This window comes from Sinocyclocheilus rhinocerous, unplaced genomic scaffold (assembly GCF_001515625.1).
Source record: "Sinocyclocheilus rhinocerous isolate Xijiao unplaced genomic scaffold, SAMN03320098_v1.1 scaffold1136, whole genome shotgun sequence".
NCBI classification, from domain to species: Eukaryota; Metazoa; Chordata; class Actinopteri; order Cypriniformes; family Cyprinidae; genus Sinocyclocheilus; species Sinocyclocheilus rhinocerous.
The window spans coordinates 40244-58504 of record NW_015647033.1 but is presented as its reverse complement, the minus strand read 5'-3'; the positions used below and the strand labels follow the sequence as shown (position 1 = coordinate 58504).

Genomic DNA, 18261 nt, shown 5'->3' with positions numbered 1-18261 from the left:
AGAAAAAGTGTGTTTTATAGAGAAAAAACAAGATTTGTTTTTTAAAAAGCCTTTTTCCAAAAGGTACATCTGGAAAAAGGGGGGGTCGTCTTATAATCAGGGTCGTCTTATATTCGGGCCAATACGGTATACACTTTCCCTGTGGGGACACCACTCCTGTCACATCTTTTTCTCCTTAGCCCAGGTAAGATGCTTTTGACGTTTCTGTTTCAGAAGTGGCTTGGTAGCCCTTTTCCTGAAGATGTCTGAGCGTGGTGACTCTTGATGCACTGACTCCAGCTTCAGTCCACTCCTTGTGAAGTTCTCCCAAGTGTTTGAAACGGCTTTGTTTGACAGTAATCTCAAGCTTGAGGTCATCCCTTTTCTATTACCATTTCACGGTAGCGATAAATATCACAAATCACTATATAGTTTTTTTTTAGTCTTTATGATAACAACATTTTTTGATACCATAGAAATTTCATAATTCTTGTCACCAGTGTCAATATCACAAAAAAATAATACTAGCGTAAATAAAAAAAATAAAAAAAAATAAAAAAACTCAAGCTCACTGAAGACAAGTAAACTGTAAGCAATTAAATAAGAATCTAATTACAAGCAATAGAACAAAACTACACTAGAACAAATAAATAAGAAATGCTACATACTTCGTATAAAGTAATCAAACATATAAAAAAACACTGCATATTCTTATTAAAATTACAAAAGTGATTTAGTCAAAAGCATTAAGAGATTTTCTCTCTTTTGTTGTTTGATAAACATGAATGACAGTCAGCAGGAATTTTAGACTGCTGTCACTTTAAGAGCTGCCCGGATGTGTTTTCTTTCTCAGCTGTTTGCTTTCACTTAAGACCTAAATTACTGTGTTTATGAGGATACTTGCAAAGACGGGCATTTTGACAAATGTAAGTGTGTGTATTTACCCGTTCAAGGCCTATAAAGCTGCAAAAATATGAGCACCATCTTCAAGTGCGCACCTCTCTGATAGCGCTCAGAAACAGTCTCTCAGACAGCGCATGCATATAGCGAAATTAATTTTCTTTTACTTCTGTTTGTGTTTCACTAGCTTAAAATATCTTGTTTTTGTGACCACCTAGCACAGCAACGCCACGTGAGATTGTAACTGCGATAGAGACAATAGTCCAAAATCTTTACCGGTTGACAAATTGCCCACCCCTATTAATATATATAATAAAATGTATAATAACTATTAACATTCATTTGCTTTGGCTTCAAAACAACAACTTGGGATATAAAAATCAAGCTTAATATTTTTCACACACATTACCAATCAGTCTTTATACATAAAATTATAAAGCTGCCTTTATTTTTTAAGGAAATCATCATATTTAGTGGTCCTTGCTATCAAAATGTTTGAAAACATGAAAACTCCCTCACAGCAGTCGTTGGTGGGGCAGGAAAAGAGTCCCAGCATCAATAACAGCCACCAGCACATGCCTAGCCCCTCGGGAGAAGACATTATGAAGTAGGATAGTAGAGTGTGAGTTAGGGCTGTGCGATTTGGGGGAAAATATCAAATTGCGATTTTTTTTACAGATATTGCGATTGCGATTTGATTTGCGATTTTAAGTCTTTAGTCAAGCTTCAGCTCAATATTGCCAATAATGTGCAGCACAGTATGGGTATCATTACCCTGCTGAGAAAAAACAATAGAAACTATCACAGAAATTCTTATAGTTTCCATTAAACCATTACAAAATTCCTTTTTGTTTTGGGCATTATTCCAATAGGAATTACTGTTGTTCTATTGGTTGCCATCTGCCAGATTACATCCCACCAATAGAATCCATCAAATAGACACCACTATAGTTTACATTAAAACCAATACAATTCCCATTATAACCCTGAAACCCATTACATTTGTTATTGTGTTTTGGGAGGGGTTCTATTGTTTTTTTCTTCAGCAGGCAAGATTATAATGGTATAACTACTTTTACAGAATTAACTTAATTACTGAATTTCACAGAAAATATTTGTTTATTTTTTATAAATAAAGAACTGTATTTCTTAAGTCAATTATTAAAGTATTACATTGATTTATTCATTTTAAGAGCAAGTGGAAAATGTGCTGAATGTTTCATTTCATCCAAGTGAAATTAGCAAGCAGTTAGACTGAATTTACATTCGTTTTAAACGCAGAGCCAGGCGCGAGTCGACACAGGTTGCACGCGTGCGTCAAGCCTCATCCATACTGCCAGATGCGCTCGTGAAGACTTGCGGTGCGGAGCCAGGTGCGAGTATAAACGAGCATTATCTTGCTCGATTTTGTTTGTTTTTAAAAGATAAAATTATGTACTCTACCAGTCAAAAGTTTTTGAACAGTAAGATTGTTAATGTTTTTAACAAAGTCTCTTCTGCTCACCAAGCCTGCATTTATTGATCCAAATTACAGCAAAAGCAGTAATATTTGTGAAATATTTGTACTATTTAAAATAACTGTTTTCTAAGTGAATATCTGTTAAACTGTAATTTATTCCTGTGATTTCAAAGGTGAATTTTCAGCATCATTACTCCAGTCTTCAGTGTCACATGATCATGTGAAAAATTATTATTAGAAATCATTCTAATAATGCTGATTTGCTGCTCAAGAAACTCTTACTGATCACAAACTGATAGTGTATACTAGGAATGCACCGATAGGATTTTTTTTTGGCCGATGCCGATATGGATTTTAACAAACAACTATTGTCCGATTCCGATACCGATACTGATATTGGTCAATTGCATAAAGCAAGACTTAAAAAGAAATAAAAAATCTATCGGTTCCCCTTCAGGAACTCGAGCTGCGTCGAAGTCGCTTTGGGAACGCCCCTGCGTGACCGCGTTCTGAAGCACGTGTCAAATCAGCCCAATGGAGTAGCATCAAATTGCGATTTTTTTTGACAGATATTGCGATTGCGATTTGATTTGCGATTTTAAATTTGCAAAGTCAAGCTTCAGCTCAATATTGTCAATAATGTGCAGCACAGTATGGGTATCATTACCCTGCTGAAAAAAAAACAATAGAAACCATCACAGAAATTCTTATAGTTTCCATTAAACCATTACAAAATTCCTTTTTGTTTTGGGCATTATTCCAATAGGAATTACTGTTGTTCTATTGGTTGCCATCTGCCAGATTACATCCCACCAATAGAATCCATCAAATAGACACCATTATAGTTTACATTAAAACCAAACAAATTCCCATTATAACCCTGAAATCCATTAAATTTGTTATTGTGTTTTGGGAGGGGTTCTATTGTTTTTTTTTTCAGCAGGCAAGATTATAATGGTATAACTACTTTTACAGAATTAACTTAATTACTGAATTTCACAGAAAATATTTGTTTATTTTTTATAAATGAACTGTATTTCTTAAGTCAATTATTAAAGTATTACATTGATTTATTCATTTTAAGTATTTGGGATTTTAAGAGCAAGTGGAAAATGTGCTGAATGTTTCATTTCATCCAAGTGAAATTAGCAAGCAGTTAGACTGAATTTACATTCGTTTTAAACGCGGAGCCAGGCGCGAGTCGACACAGGTTGCGCGCATGTGTCAAGCCTCATCCATACTGCCAGATGCGCTCGTGGAGACTTGCGGAGCCGGGTGCGAGTATATTCGAGCATTACGAGACAGGCTGCGTGAGTGCGGCAAGCGTGAACGGCTCGTCCGTGACGCGGGGTTCGCGCCGCGTGGGGCAGAGAGGAGCGAGTATGAGAAGCATTCAGAGACACAGGCTGTGTGTGCGCTCTTCTGAATTGGGAATAGCCAACATGCATATTAAACTTATTTCAAATTAATCTGTTGGGGAGATAAAGTGTGTAAGATAACGTTCACGTACTAACAAAAACATCTAAGAATGTATCTTTTATTCTCCAGTACTGAAAACAGAACCGATACGGGAGCTTTTGATATGCGCTGTGACGCAGCTCTTGGAAATTACTTTTGTTCGTTGTCTGTCATTTCGAAGCTTAAGTTGCATACGGTTTTCTTTAGTTTTAATTTGCCTAACTATCGATCTGACCCAGTAGACGCCATAATCCCACTCTGTCTCTCTCCCGCTTTGTTTTTTTTGTTTTTTTTAATGGTGGGTGTTTACGCAGTTGGCTAGAGCAGTGCTGATTGGGGAGAACGGAGGTGCGCTCACTCTTGCCCAGGGCAAGTAAGACTGCAAGTCAAGGTTGGCAGTCATGCATATGCTCTGGAACAGAGTAATATCGAGTCCATATCGCAGGTTTTGCGGTTAGGAAATCGCAACGTCTCAAATCGCGATTTCGATTCGATTTCGATTAATCGCACAGCCCTAGTGTGAGTGAAAGAAAACAGAAGTGAAGGTAAACTTTGCCATTTGGGCCAGAGCGTGTTTGTTCAGAAGGACACTGTGGCGTGGGGAGCGCTGTCATGAGGCTTTGTTCGTAATGGTGACCAATTTTCTATGGAACTTAACTGTGTAACAGCTGCAGTGTCTGGTTGTGGCCATAATATTTGGGCTAATCTGTGGCCTTAATGCAGTTAAAAGGAGAGAAGAGAAGAGAAGAGAAGAGAAGAGAAGAGAAGAGAAGAGAATTAAAAAGTTTGGCTGAGAGCCGATAAGCCAATAATTATTGTCAGTTTATGGCCAATAACCATGAAAAATTAAATCCAAATGTACATAAATGTAAAAATACACATTAAAAAAAGGAAAAAAAGAAAAGAATAAAAAGGAAAATAAAAATATAAATAAATAAAAAACAATTGAAAAGAAAAGAGTAAATAAAAAAATGAAAAGAAAAAAAGTGAAGTCAGTCCAAAACTCAGCTTGAGTTTTATTGCATATCTAAACCGCACTGGAGCCAAAGCATTAAAATCCAAAACACATTTTCCCTTAGAGATCGCAGTGGGATAGACCAGAAGCTGGCCAAACCTTGATCCACTACCGCCTGGAGACCAAGAGCAGAGACACAGACAAGCACCGATGGATGAGAAACCACAGCTTCCTCCAACTCAATACAAGCCCAGAGTTTAAGACATCCTGTACTCAAACGCCTCTTTTTCCCTAAATATTCGGTCCCCTTTTGTCAAACGCTTGTGTTCCAGGCTGATTTGTATTCTGGCTGACGAGGAGAAGGAGACATCGCGGCTCAGAGTTGCAGCCAGCTGCACCGTGGCGCTCCGCCCGTCCTCTGAGCCTTAAATCAGAACCGGCCCACCTGCCTTCAAAAAGATGGTGGAGGCAGAGAGGAACGAGCAGCCCCGACTGCTAGATACAAGTGCAGTTGGCCACTAGACATCAGTCTCGCTCATTAATCTGATAATGTGTTATTATTATAACCAAAATTCCCCTCCGACCTGACAGCAGTTTATTCTGAAAACTCTCCCTGATGAGCCTCACTAATATAAATCCTACTACAAAGAGCCAAGAAAAAGAGCTAAGAAAATGAGGAGAAAAGAGAGAAGCAGAAAATGAAAATGGGACAAGAATACCTAAGGGACAGAAACAACTAAAATATAGGTGAAACAACATGAAACAGCATCTGTACTAGGGCTGTGTATCACCAGCAAAGTCACGATACGATACGTATCACGATACAGGACTGCACTGAATTTCACCTCAGCAGAATTTAGAAAAACAGCTGTTTATTAAAGTATTGCGCAAGTGTAAAGCTCTGTTTCGGGGATTACGTCTCTTTCTATCAGGCAACCCAGTTGTGTTCCTCTGCGGCCAGATTAAACCGTGTTGTAGCCTATATATGCTCTATTCATTCTTTTTTAGAAACCTAGCACTTTTCTACTCAATTTTAAACGTTGTAAAATTTTAAACAAATTAAGCTGCTGCACACGTGCCACAATATCGATACAGGGCCAGCTGTATCGATACTCGTATCGTCAAATCTCTGTGACGATACATCGTCGTATCGATATTTTGAACACAGCACTAATCTGTACCATTTAATTTTCGTAATGTGAAGTGAAACAGAATATGCAGAAATAATGTACTATGGGACTACGGTTATTTGATTTGATTGCGAAAAGTAGGTCATTAATTTGTTCATATTTTTACCCAACTTTGCAAACTTAGTGAAGTAACAGAAACAAAGTATTATTTCACATGTAGAGGAAGTTATTGCATTGTGATGAAAACTATAATTTTTCTTTAGAACATGAACAATACTACCAGGGACATATAAAGTATCATTTCATTTAATTTTGTCAATTTAGACAGTAAATAGGGTCCATTTTGATTTATTTTTGTTGATAACATTGCGATTCACACATAATAAGATTCTGGTCAATAACTGTAATAAAATCAAATAAAATTCTGTCCAATAAATGGCTAATATTAAAATTCTATATTATTTAGTGTGATAAAAATAATAGCAATAAAACACCTGAAAATAAACTTAACCATTTTTAATGCGCATTTAAAATGCTATTAAAGCATCACAACATTATAACTGAAAATACACAAGACAAATATTCAATTTGAGATTTTCTAAAGATTAAATAATTAGTGATTGTAATTATTAACTTTAAGCGAGCATTAAATAACAACAAGGTAATATAAATGTAGCATAAAAATAGGTGTAAATGAGCATGCACGATTAAATACCCAATACTAGCCAATAGGGATGTAACGATTAACCGCGAGCCGGTTGAAAATTCGACTTACAAATGAGGACAATAGAAGCAATCAAAACCAACAAAAGGGCAATAATTTACAAGTGCTATATTAGTATATTATTACAGTGTTATATTTCAATTTCACAAAGAAACGTGCAGTATTTTGTCCAAGCAATAATAAAAGGACACATTTAATTTATCATTCGTCTTAAATCTCATTTTGTTAAAAAAAAAATCGTGAATCGAATCGAATCGAATCGTAAAATCAAAATCGTGAATCGAATAGAATCGTGAGTTGAGTGAATCGTTACATCCCTACTAGCCAATATATCAGACAGCTAAAGTCATTAATATCAGACAATGACCAAAATGGTCCCTATATGTATATTGTTTGCCTTTTGGTCTCGCTTATATGCATTTGCTTTTGGCCATTACGAAATGAAATGCACATATGTATAATACTATGAAAAGCAGGCTGTGTAAAAGAGACAGAGAATGATCCTGTCATTGAAGCCACTGTACAGTGTTCACTTATCACTGCAGTCAGAGAGAATGAGAGCAGATACAAATACATTCCCTAGTGTCCTGCCAAACCCAGTTCAGCTTCTCTCTCCTCTGAACACACAGCCCCGTTTCCAGTCCACACCACTAAAACCAATCCACCATTTAACCACATACTGATAACTGCAGCTAGCTATACAATTACTGCCAACTTTAACTGAAACAGATTTTACTATCACTGTCTATATTTAGTGGATTGTAGAAATGGTACAGTTGAATTAGAGTTGGCTGCAATATTCAGGAACTTCAAAGTCATAATGGCATGTAGACCCAGCTAAATATCAAAGATCATTTGCATAAACCATTGGCGACAAACGCTTAGTCTAATCCTCACCCTTTACTCTGGCATAACTTGAGTATTAACCCTTTCCTCTAAAAGCCACTTTTAGCCCTATTATGGTGTTACAGTCATAACACTCTTCGCCACATCCCTGACCCTAATCCTTTACAGTCGTGCGGTGATGGGAACCAGACTTATTGTTTTTGACATAAGCCTCAATAGACCGGTGTTTTGATCTGTCATGATACACAATCCATTTCTTGCCTAGAGTACAGACCACAGTGTCGGTAGATTTATTTTATTTTTTTTGTCTGTTGAATAGTCAGACGGTTGATTTTGACAGCTGGGGAATGGAAGAGAGTATTGTGAAGCCTCAAGAAAATAGAAAATCTCGATCCTGAGCATGGAAGAAGGGCGCGTGTGGCTGGCGAGGGTGACAGATCCTATTACAGTCAGACAGACTCAACCCTCTACATTGCGAGTAAATCACTCGCATATGCGACTAAATCTTACTCTGGGCGACTAAATAATGTCTAACATTAGCCATTGGCTAATAAATTCTTAGATTTTACTCGCCAGTATGTGCGTTAGAGGCGTTCAACACAGATTTTCACTCGATAAACACGCTGACTGAGCGCTTGAGAGTTTCGCTCTCCGTCAAGCGATCTGTACTATTTGGATGCGCTCAATAGATCATGTCATGTACTAAATGGATGCGCAGTATGTAGCACGCAGCACACCTGTATTTTACGTTTGTGTGTGTGTGTGTGTTTGTGTGTGTGTGTGTGTGTGTGTGTGTGTAAAATAGTATATCAGTCTGGCGAGTAAACAAAAAAATTTACTAGCCAATGGCGATTATATTGCCAAGGTGTGCGTAGAGGGTTGAGACTAATAGAACATTGTCCAGTAGCGCCTCTTAAAGAGTTCAAACTAAGCGTGGCAGACAACATGCATGAATCAGTGTTGTTATTGTTTACTGTAACTTAAAATCTAAAATAAAATTTTGTTCATTGAAATTAGGCTGAAATAAAATAAATAAATATTAGAAGAATCTTAGAACCTAAACATACATTTTGAAATGATGAACTAAAATAAGTATTAAAATTGCTAACTGAAATAAAACAAACTAAAATGGGAATAAAAATTACAAATTAAAATAAACAAAAATAACAAGCACATAAAAATGTACTAAAAAAAAATTAACTGAAAATGTATGAAAACTAACTCTCTCTAAAAATTCAAAATATTAATAAAACCTATAATAGTACATCAAAATGACTAAAATAACATTTGTACAAATAAAAAATGTAGTTATCGTGTGGAATGTGATGACAGGATGTAATCGGACTAGGGTTGCAAAAAGGTGGAAAATTTCCAGTAAATTCTTCAAATATTCCAGAAATTTTGGAAACTTTCCAGGATATTCCAGGGATTTTTGGAAAGTTTCCGGAAATGTTCCACCCCTTTGCAACCCTAAATCGGACATTAAAGTTATATTTGACCCAAAAATAAGTGCAACACAAAAATTAGAAGAATGTTCAAGTTAATAAGAGCAAATGAAAGATTTTTGAGTTTTTGGTCAACTATCCATGTTAATAATACCTTACTTGGAGTGAGGAAGGAAAAAGAGAGAAACAAAAAACATGGAGAATACAGAAAGCCTGCATTATTTTGCACGGATTGCTTGGCAAGAGCAACCTTTGGCATGGGTTCCCCCTCTGCTCTTTAAAATAATTCAGTTATGAGGGGACCCCCAGTGTCCTTTGGGGCCAACGCTTTGATCTCTTCCTGGTTTTTCCCTTGTTTGGTCGAAAACCCAGAGGCACATCACAAAGGTGCAAGTGTAATAATTGGCTGCAAGCAGTCTAGATTCAAAGCAGCTGTCCAGACTACATGAGGGAGCAGTTCTGGCTGAAATAAACGAATGCTTCATTAAACCACAAGAAAGAACAATCTGGAATGTCTTAGTTTTATCAGCAGAGGGAGGATTAAGGTTGATTTATGTCATGCCACAAAGTGCAATTGCAGGAAGGCCAAAAACAAAAGGTACTGACCATGCAAACAAGCCCATTTTCACAAATTGACAGTAAATAAGCCAAGAACCATTTGCTTGTTTTTGTAAGGGCCATTTGGTGTCTTATATTCAACATAATGAATGAAGCACTGATTAAAATGACTGTTCCTCTCGTGACTTAAACAAGATTTGAGATTATACGCTGTATTTGTATGACAACATGGATTTGTTTTGTAATCTGAAGTGTGACAGGAGTCACCTCCTATGCTGATCCAAATAGTCTTCTCTTATCTGACTCATACATCTTGAACGTAAACTGTGATCACTACAATGGACCCGCTGTCAGAAAAGGCCAGCAAATAGAACAGCCGTAGTTTACGTAAGCAGTAAATCTGTGCAGGGTGGGCCTCTGTAATGCCAGCTTTTCCCTGATTTTTTTTCTCCATGTGCTGTCCGTTGGAATGGCTGCATCTGTGCGGTGACAAAACCCCTGTGTTTGAGCACTTGGCACATGTGGCCTCACCGACACACGCGTGCTTGCGCATGCTCTGGAAAGGGTGACGAAGCCGCGGTCTGGGTGGAGTGTGGCAGGGTTATGGGGTGATGTTGGGTAGCTCTTCCTCAGTGGGTGGGGTCACTGTCCACTGTACAGAGCTCATGCCAGCCAGAGCAGTGCCCCGCACTAAGAAATGCTCTGCAGGGGAGGTTTGGCCATCTGTGCCTAGCGAATCAGCTTGGCCAACTGCCGTACACCTCTCACATCACCGGTTATGCCCTGATCTACAGCTACAACGCCAGCCATACATCAACAGCTCGAGTGGGAGGTAATGCCATGCTAGATTTGTGTTCATAATATGCCTAATGAAACTACAAGCGAAGCATCACAGCCTTAAATTATGCAAAAATTCTGAGAGCTTTACAGTCGCTAAGCAAATCCAACTGCCACCTAAAGTGTAAAGTCAGTTAGACACTTATGAGCCATTAAACATTTCAGCAGTATATCTAACTTCAACTAAAGTCTGGAATACACAGATTTGAAAACATAGGTATCACAGACTTGCCATACTTTGTAAATGGTTACAGAGAAAAACTGGGCAACATACATTAAGCAACTATGGATCATACACTTCAAAACTTTCAAGTTGTTCTGATTGAACACAACAAACTCCCTCATGAAAACAATATGTGTATTAGCTCGAAATGTCAAAACATGTTTGATATACTCGTCCAGACTGCAGAATTTTTTTTCAAAAGTCATGTATATTCTAGCCTTCAAACTAACTTCAACAAACTCCTGATTGGGGAACAATACATATTTTCCGTTGCAATTTGGATTAAATTTGATTACATTTTGATTGATTTGGATATATTTCAATAATAATGTCCATTTTACTTGAATACAAAATAAAATTTCTCTCTGTCAATGCAGTAAATTACACAGGGTAGTGTTCAAACTGGTACCTTGTCTTTTTGAACTATTCATTATAATAAACACTGCAACAAATAAGTCATTTGTTTTAGGATATTTTGATTCACAAAAAATAATTGATGATTTGTACTTGCATAGATTAAGTTGTAGCTTATATAAGTAACATTTGAAGGATTTACCTAACCAAAATGAATGTGGTTGTTCAAATGTTCTGCTAAACAGTTTAGCTGTCACTTTGAGTGTTAACAACACCAATCATTGGCCGAGTAAAGTGTGCCCCTTCTTATTCCCCTTTTATTCCTCACCAGGAGAGAAGGAAGCCAGAAGGGGGCTGTGAAAAGTTTGTCTTTACTGCTATTTGGCAGAAAGTCCTCAGACAACAAGCTCTCACTCTCTCTTTCCAAACACACTGGGAGGCAGAGCCTTGTTGAATTGGCGTTAATCAGAGTTTTCCTGCTCATGTCCATGTGATTTTCTCACAACATGACTTTGTGTTATTTTCCCACATATAACCCCCACTAATGCTTTGCCATTTTTTCTGCTAGTCTTGCATTTCAATTTCTATTTAGAAAACCCAACAAATAGCTATCTTTAGAATGGAAATCTTTTCTGTAATACTGTGCATTCACAAAATCTGCCAAAGATTACAAAACATACCAGCGGAGACACGTGGATTAGCCAAATATTCTGGGTTTGCCTGAACACAAAACAACAAGAGGGAAGACCACAGTCATTGTTTCCACACACTCAGTGTGCATTCTGTTCTTGGACTTCACTTGACACCAGAAAGCACACTTCTGTGAATCTGGAGTGTCTGTCTAAAAATAAGCGACTGGGCGGCCTGACCTCAACGTGGTGCTGCTGGACAATGCAAGCATTGAGCTGAACTCACACCTCCATTCCTGTCCACACCTTCTCTCTCAATCTCACCCTTGTAAAGGCATTCATATGTGACGAGAATAACACTTTTCATGAAACCTCATGACAAATCTTATATAATATGGGAAAATATTTTTTATGAAGGAGCAGCTAAACAGGCTCCTTTTAGTAAATCAAAACCCTAATGCCCAATGAATGTAGTCTGATTGCTGTACAAATGACTTATGAACCAGTTCTTTTTAGCAAATCAAAACCATACAGAACAATGGCTTTATCCAAATATTCAAGATTATAATATGCAAAATTAAAAAAATTTATTGTTAAAATTAAAAAAAAATAAATGAATAATTACAGGAACAATTAATGGGTTAGTTCACCCAAAAATGAAAATTCTGTCATTAATCACCCTCATGTCGTTCAAAACCCATAAGACCCTTGTTCATCTTCAGAACAAAAAATTTAAATATTTTTGATGAAATCCGAGAGCTTTCTGACCCAGCATAGACAGCCATGCAACTGACACGTTACCCAGAATCTCTCACATGTTCCGCCATGTGCTTCTCGTCCACGCTTATTTACACCAGTGCACACACGTCTTTCACGCAGCATACAGCAGTGTTGTGCATTTTGACCAGTTGATGGGAAAAGTATTCTTAAAATGCATTCAAAATTCTAAATAATTTGTAATATATAATTATTCACGGTATTTAGAAGTGCCCATGATAACAATATCGTGCATATTCATTACCGTGATATATCGCATTACCGAATACCGGCACAAGTCTACTTCCATGTCAGTCTTCGGCACACTACAAGAGTACCACGATGCATGCGTGTGGTGCTGCTAACGCAGGAGCCAGCATTCTCATTTTTGGGTAAACTATCTCTTTAACACACTATGGAAGAACGTTTAAGAGGAATCTTGATCACTAAATTCTTGCAAATTCAATCCTTATAGCGTCACATTATGTCTGACATCAAGGCCCAGTTTATCAGTTTATCTACTCACAATACATTTTAATTTTCTTTTTATTAGCATATACTCCATGACACCATTTGAAAAGCTGAGTACTCATATTCATGCAGTGGGGTAAAAAAAGAGACAATTTTCCCCTGCGTACTACAAGAGTTTCCACACAACCATCAGTCCTTTTCCAAACTACCTGAAATGCCAGCATCACTGTAAACGTCATTTGTGACTTATGCAAACATATTGAACAGAGCACAGCAGCTGCTTGGTCTTTTTAATGAATGACTGATGTTTTCCTGGGTGTTTGTCTGAGAACTTTCTGTTTTCTGTCATCCCCTGCCTCTTGTTTTCTCCGTGACTCACTCGCTCTTCACCCCAAAGGACATTGCTACTGATCTGTAAACCACAAAAAGACATTTCTTCCTGGATGCCCGCTTCAAAACGGCAGAGGACCATCGGGAAACAATTACAATTGTTGTTTACAAGGGGGACATTGACCGTGGGAACAGTCCCCTGAGGAGGACGAGGAAACAAGAGATGCAGAAACCTCAGCATATGGGCTTGATTCTGTGTGCAGAAATAATGCTTTTATTAAAATACTTCCGAATTGCAAATTTTAAAGGATGACATGGTTAGGCTGGCAATTAGGACACAGAGGTGTCTGTGAACACTATCTACTTTTATCGTAAAGGCTCAAAGATGTAATAAATGCATGCAAACATCAAAATCACACATGCATACGCACACATGCATGAGTGGGACTGTTCACACCATTATGCAATGAGAGCCTTTCCGATCTGTGTCTCAGCAGCCCCCACATCTTCACATGTCCACTGAGGCGAGAGACAGCAGTTCAGCACACGCTACGTCCTCCTGTCTCCCTCTTCTCTTACAGCATTATGATTTTTGGGCCACTGGATTTCATTCCTCTCCTTGGCAGTGTCCTTTAAAAATATCATGTTTCTAAGCAGCAAGTCAAACAAAATAAAAAGGCAGGCAAGATCATATGTGATAGCATCTCTTTCTTGGCAAGGTAAGTTGCATACTGTCACGCTAATGGTAACCTGCATGGCCCGCGAAGGTTTTCTTCATTAGATGAATGGCCGCTCTATTGATTTCATTCTGACTGGCTTGATTCACTGTTTAAGAGGAACAAATGTGCAAATCATCTCAAGCTAAAATGTAAATTGATTTGAAGATAACTGGTTGCATATTAAAGTAGAAAATCATTTAATCAGGTTAAAGAGCTACAGACTTTTACTACAACGCCACCTGGTTATATCAAGCCGTGCTAACTGTTAAAAATAAGCGAGGTGGTTTTCAAACTTATTCACACTGATTTTAAGTCAGTATGAGGACAAAAGAACCTGGAGCTTACTGGACTGTGCTCAGCTGGTGTCTATCTATCTTCGTCCGCCCTCTGTGTTATCTCACTCTTGCACAAAGAGAATCTTCCTGGCATTTGAATGGACGGGCCGTGCCAACGCCCTCCGGGTCTGTCTGCTTCACACCAAAGTGCAATTCACCTCATCAGCTCGAAGCCTTGGGATTTCAAGCCAAGCGTGCCACATGACACCGCCTCCCCTCTGTAGACATTCTGATAGCTGATGTCATTCTGATTCTTGGTGAGAAACAAGTTAAAAGATACTGGATAAAACAAGTAAACCAATGCAGTGCAAAGTTTGGAATGCTTATAAAGTCTGACCATGGAAATAGCAGTCTGGTGAGTCACACTCATGGATATCAGTCTCTCTGGCTGAATCTTCCAGACACCTGCTTATTAGGTAACAGTACTATGCTGTACTTTTGGTCAGTAAGAGTTCCTACTTCTGCAGGGCTCAACAATAAGAACTGCTCACTAGTCTGGAGCCAGTAAAAGTTTGAGGCTAGTTGAAAGAATGGTCTAAAACAATCACTAATGCATCACATGCAAACGTTTCCCAGCAAAACTTAGTTCATGAATTTAGTCAAAGTGCACTAACGTGGGGTCAGTAAGGTTTTCATTTTTTTTTGGAAAGAAATTCATACTTCAGCATTGAGGACACATTCAATTGAAAAAAGTTACAGCAGACATTTATAACATTACAAAAATTTCAAATAAATTCTATTTCAAATAAATTATTTTGTTCTCTTGAAATTTCCATTAATCAAAAATTTAAAATATACACCAATGATTCCCAAAAATAGTAGCACAATTGTAAAAAAAAAGAAAAAAAAAGAAAAAGAGCACCACATCAGCATATTAGTAATGAGTAATGGCTTCTGAAAATTCAGGTTTGCCATTACAGAAATAAATTACATTTTAATTTATTATATATATAATTTATAATTATAATAATTATAATAATAATTTATGCACTTAGCAGACGCTTTTATCCAAAGCGACTTACATATATATATAAAATGTAATAACATTTCACAATATTACTGTTTACGATCAAATAAATGCAGCCTTGGTGAGCCTGAGAGACCATTATGGATTTTTTTCAGTTGACCCAACTGGACCAGTAGTTTATATTTTACTTGCCCTCTCAACATTTTTTCCCTGGCCCTCTACAAAATAAGGGATTTTGCTGCTAAAAATAACATCATGCAGGAAAAACATATGTAAACTGCAGAAGTGCACAATACATAAGATTATTATCACATGATTATCAAACTCTCTCAGACCAGCAACAAGGTTTACCACATTTTTTTCATATTGCTGTACATGGACATCAATTAGAAAAGTGAAATCATTCATTTTCCCTCTTTTGCCTACACTCGACTACAGCATTTCACAAGAGATGGCTCACATGAGCGCCACTGATTTCTTCCTTATAAACTCCCAAGTCAATTAATCATGGTATTAAAATACAGTACCATAAAAATGAATGCAAATATGTATGACAATTTACACTCATTCATTGGGTCTTTGTCCTGCTTGGGAGATTCCCACAGCAGCATGTGACAAGAATGAAAGCTCCTCGGCTCCTCTCCTGCATAAAGAAACAAACTCTGACACGCACATCTTGACCTCATGATCATAAATAAGCTTGTCCAGTTAATTACTCCTCATATATGAGTCTCATCTGACCGGACTAACCAACTCGCAGCAAGCAGTCGTCACGGTATCTGACCGATGCAGACAGAGCGTGAAACAAAAGTGGACAATAGCTTGGGACGGGAAGCACAGAAGCTGACAGAGGAGGGATTTAATGGAAGAACAACAAAATATAAAAGGAGAAAAAACAGAAAAGTTGACTGATCAAGCAGGCAGAGTAGAAGAAAAACACAAAATGCTCACTCATTATCACTGTAAGAAGAGTGTGCCTGGCCAAAAGCTTTGCAATTATTCAGCCATGCTGCACATTGCTACCCAGTATATCATCTTGACAGTGATGTCATCAGTGATGTCACATCTCATTTAGTTTTACAGCAGCAACCAATTTTGCTTATGTAAAGCCATACATTTTTCACTACATTTGATATTTGTTAGGAACCTCTTCACCTGTGATAAGAAAAACAGAACAACAAGATAATCATGACTTACCTAGATCTCCATGGTAACTGTTATCATGGGAAGCCCGACTGGAGGCAATAGAGTCTCCATCATGGGGCCAGATTTGTCCTGTTTTCCTTACACCCACAATGGTGGCCTCAGACACTACGACATGTTGCTGCCGGTGTCGTTTCTGTGTCTGCGATGTAGGGGGACTGCTGCTGTCAAATGAGTGCTGGGAATTCTGGGAGTTCTGAGAAGGTGAGCGACTCTTCTCTCGGAGTGGGCGGCGGTAGGCTGTCGTAGGGCTGGGTGACACGTGACTGGACTGTCCCGAGGAGAAGTCTTCCTCGCTGGACGTCAGGTTCTCATTGGAGCTGCAGTCTGGCGTGTATCCGCCTCCTCCGCCTCCCACATCCTCGAAACTTCCAGGGGAGTATGACCTCCTGGGCCAGGTGAGAAGATGGTCGTCACTTCCTCCATGGTCTCTCATAGTGACCCTACCGTCGCCACCTTCTCCTGACACCATCCCTCCAACGTAAACACTAGTGTATGGCTGGAAATCTGATGGCTGCCATGGCGGCGGTGGCGGTTTGGCCCCGTTTGGTCTCGCAGTGCTGTAGCGAGGACTGGGTTCGCCGTCTTCATACTCTGCATCGTATCCGCAGGTGCTTTCAGTAGAGCGCCCCCTATAGACAGGCCTGGGGCGTAGATCACCTGCGACCGTAGCAAGGTTGCCTGGAAGTGAATGAAGTGACCTTTTGCGCTCCATCTGCATGGCTTGGTTCCCAAGAGAGCTAATTTTGTCAGAGACCTCACGGTCATTGACTTTTACCAGTCCCCTGTCGTGATGGAACTCAACGTTGGTGTAGAATGGTTTCTCTTGGCCTGATTTTCCATCACTGGCTGACTGTGAGTTGGCCCGTTTGATTCTCTCAAAGTTCGAACGTCAGTCTTTCCGTACCAAAATTGTCGTCGTTGGGCTCGAGTTGTTCAACGACAGAACGACCGTTATTGAACATGTCGCGCGGAAACAATAAAGGCACACGCAGTCTCATCTCGCGCACCATTCCGACTAGACCACTTGCAGAATATCACGCGCACAAATCTCGGTCCCCCGCACAATGACAGCATCTGTTCTCCAGAGCGCACGAGATGAACAAAATACTCCTTAGAATGCTTTTCAAATTAAACTGGTCGCCATAAACAAATTATACGGTCCGGTCGTGTCTGTGACGATGTATTCCAGTTGTCCTGCGTTCATAATGTAATATCTTTTTTTATCACCATTATCCCCAAAGCCCCTTTGTGCTTACGTCTGTGTAGACTGGGGAAAAAATCACTCTCCTTGATCGGTCGTTTAGTTCCCGTTGACGAAATTCTCTAAAGACGCTCACGATTATCCCATTTTGTCGCTGATAATTAGACTGTGCAGATTTGGCGTGTCTGCCAAGTGCACTATTAAATAAATATTTAGCATATAAGCAAGTATGACAAAGAGGAAAATAATTGTATGAGTGATTAATACAAAAGGCAACATTTACTAAAAAAAAGAGACTGCAACATATTTCTAATGGCAATAGTGTTTTCATTTGAGTCATTTATGCCAACATCCAAGTTCAGTTCCTGAGCAAGTCAGACCACAGTGTACGGACCATTCTAATAAAAAACTAATGGTGTATTCATATCATTCAGAGACAAGACTGAAATTATAAGGGGTAAAGAAAACAATCACGCAAGTAATTTGACCAAGTCTTTACAATATATTATATATTTCTTAAAAACAGCATATATTGCAGTGGAATATAACAGTGGAGTGTATTCAAGCTGATATGGCCATGTGTTAAATGCAGCTATAAACAGCTACAGTAGTCGTAGTGGGAATTCCAACAGATTTACATGTTAGCAGGGTTGGTCCATTGTCAGAAAACTTGAAGCTTCGGGACATTGTTGTAACATAGTGAAAAGGAGCGGAGACATGAGTGGCAGCAATGTCAGTGACACTCGCTTAAATGCAAGTCCACTGAAGGCTAAGGGAAT

General features: G+C 38.6%; 1 protein-coding gene across 1 annotated transcript in view; it reads right to left on the bottom strand.

Annotated features, from left to right (window-relative positions):
- Positions 1–17164, bottom strand: part of LOC107708348 (breakpoint cluster region protein-like) — a 79169-nt gene extending 62005 nt beyond the window's left edge. Inside the window, exon 1 of the mRNA XM_016512541.1 lies at positions 16273–17164. Within this exon, the coding sequence (XP_016368027.1) occupies positions 16273–16999 (727 nt within the window). The 5' untranslated portion in view covers positions 17000–17164. The remainder of the gene's footprint in view (positions 1–16272) is intronic.
- Positions 17165–18261: the final 1097 nt, after the last annotated feature.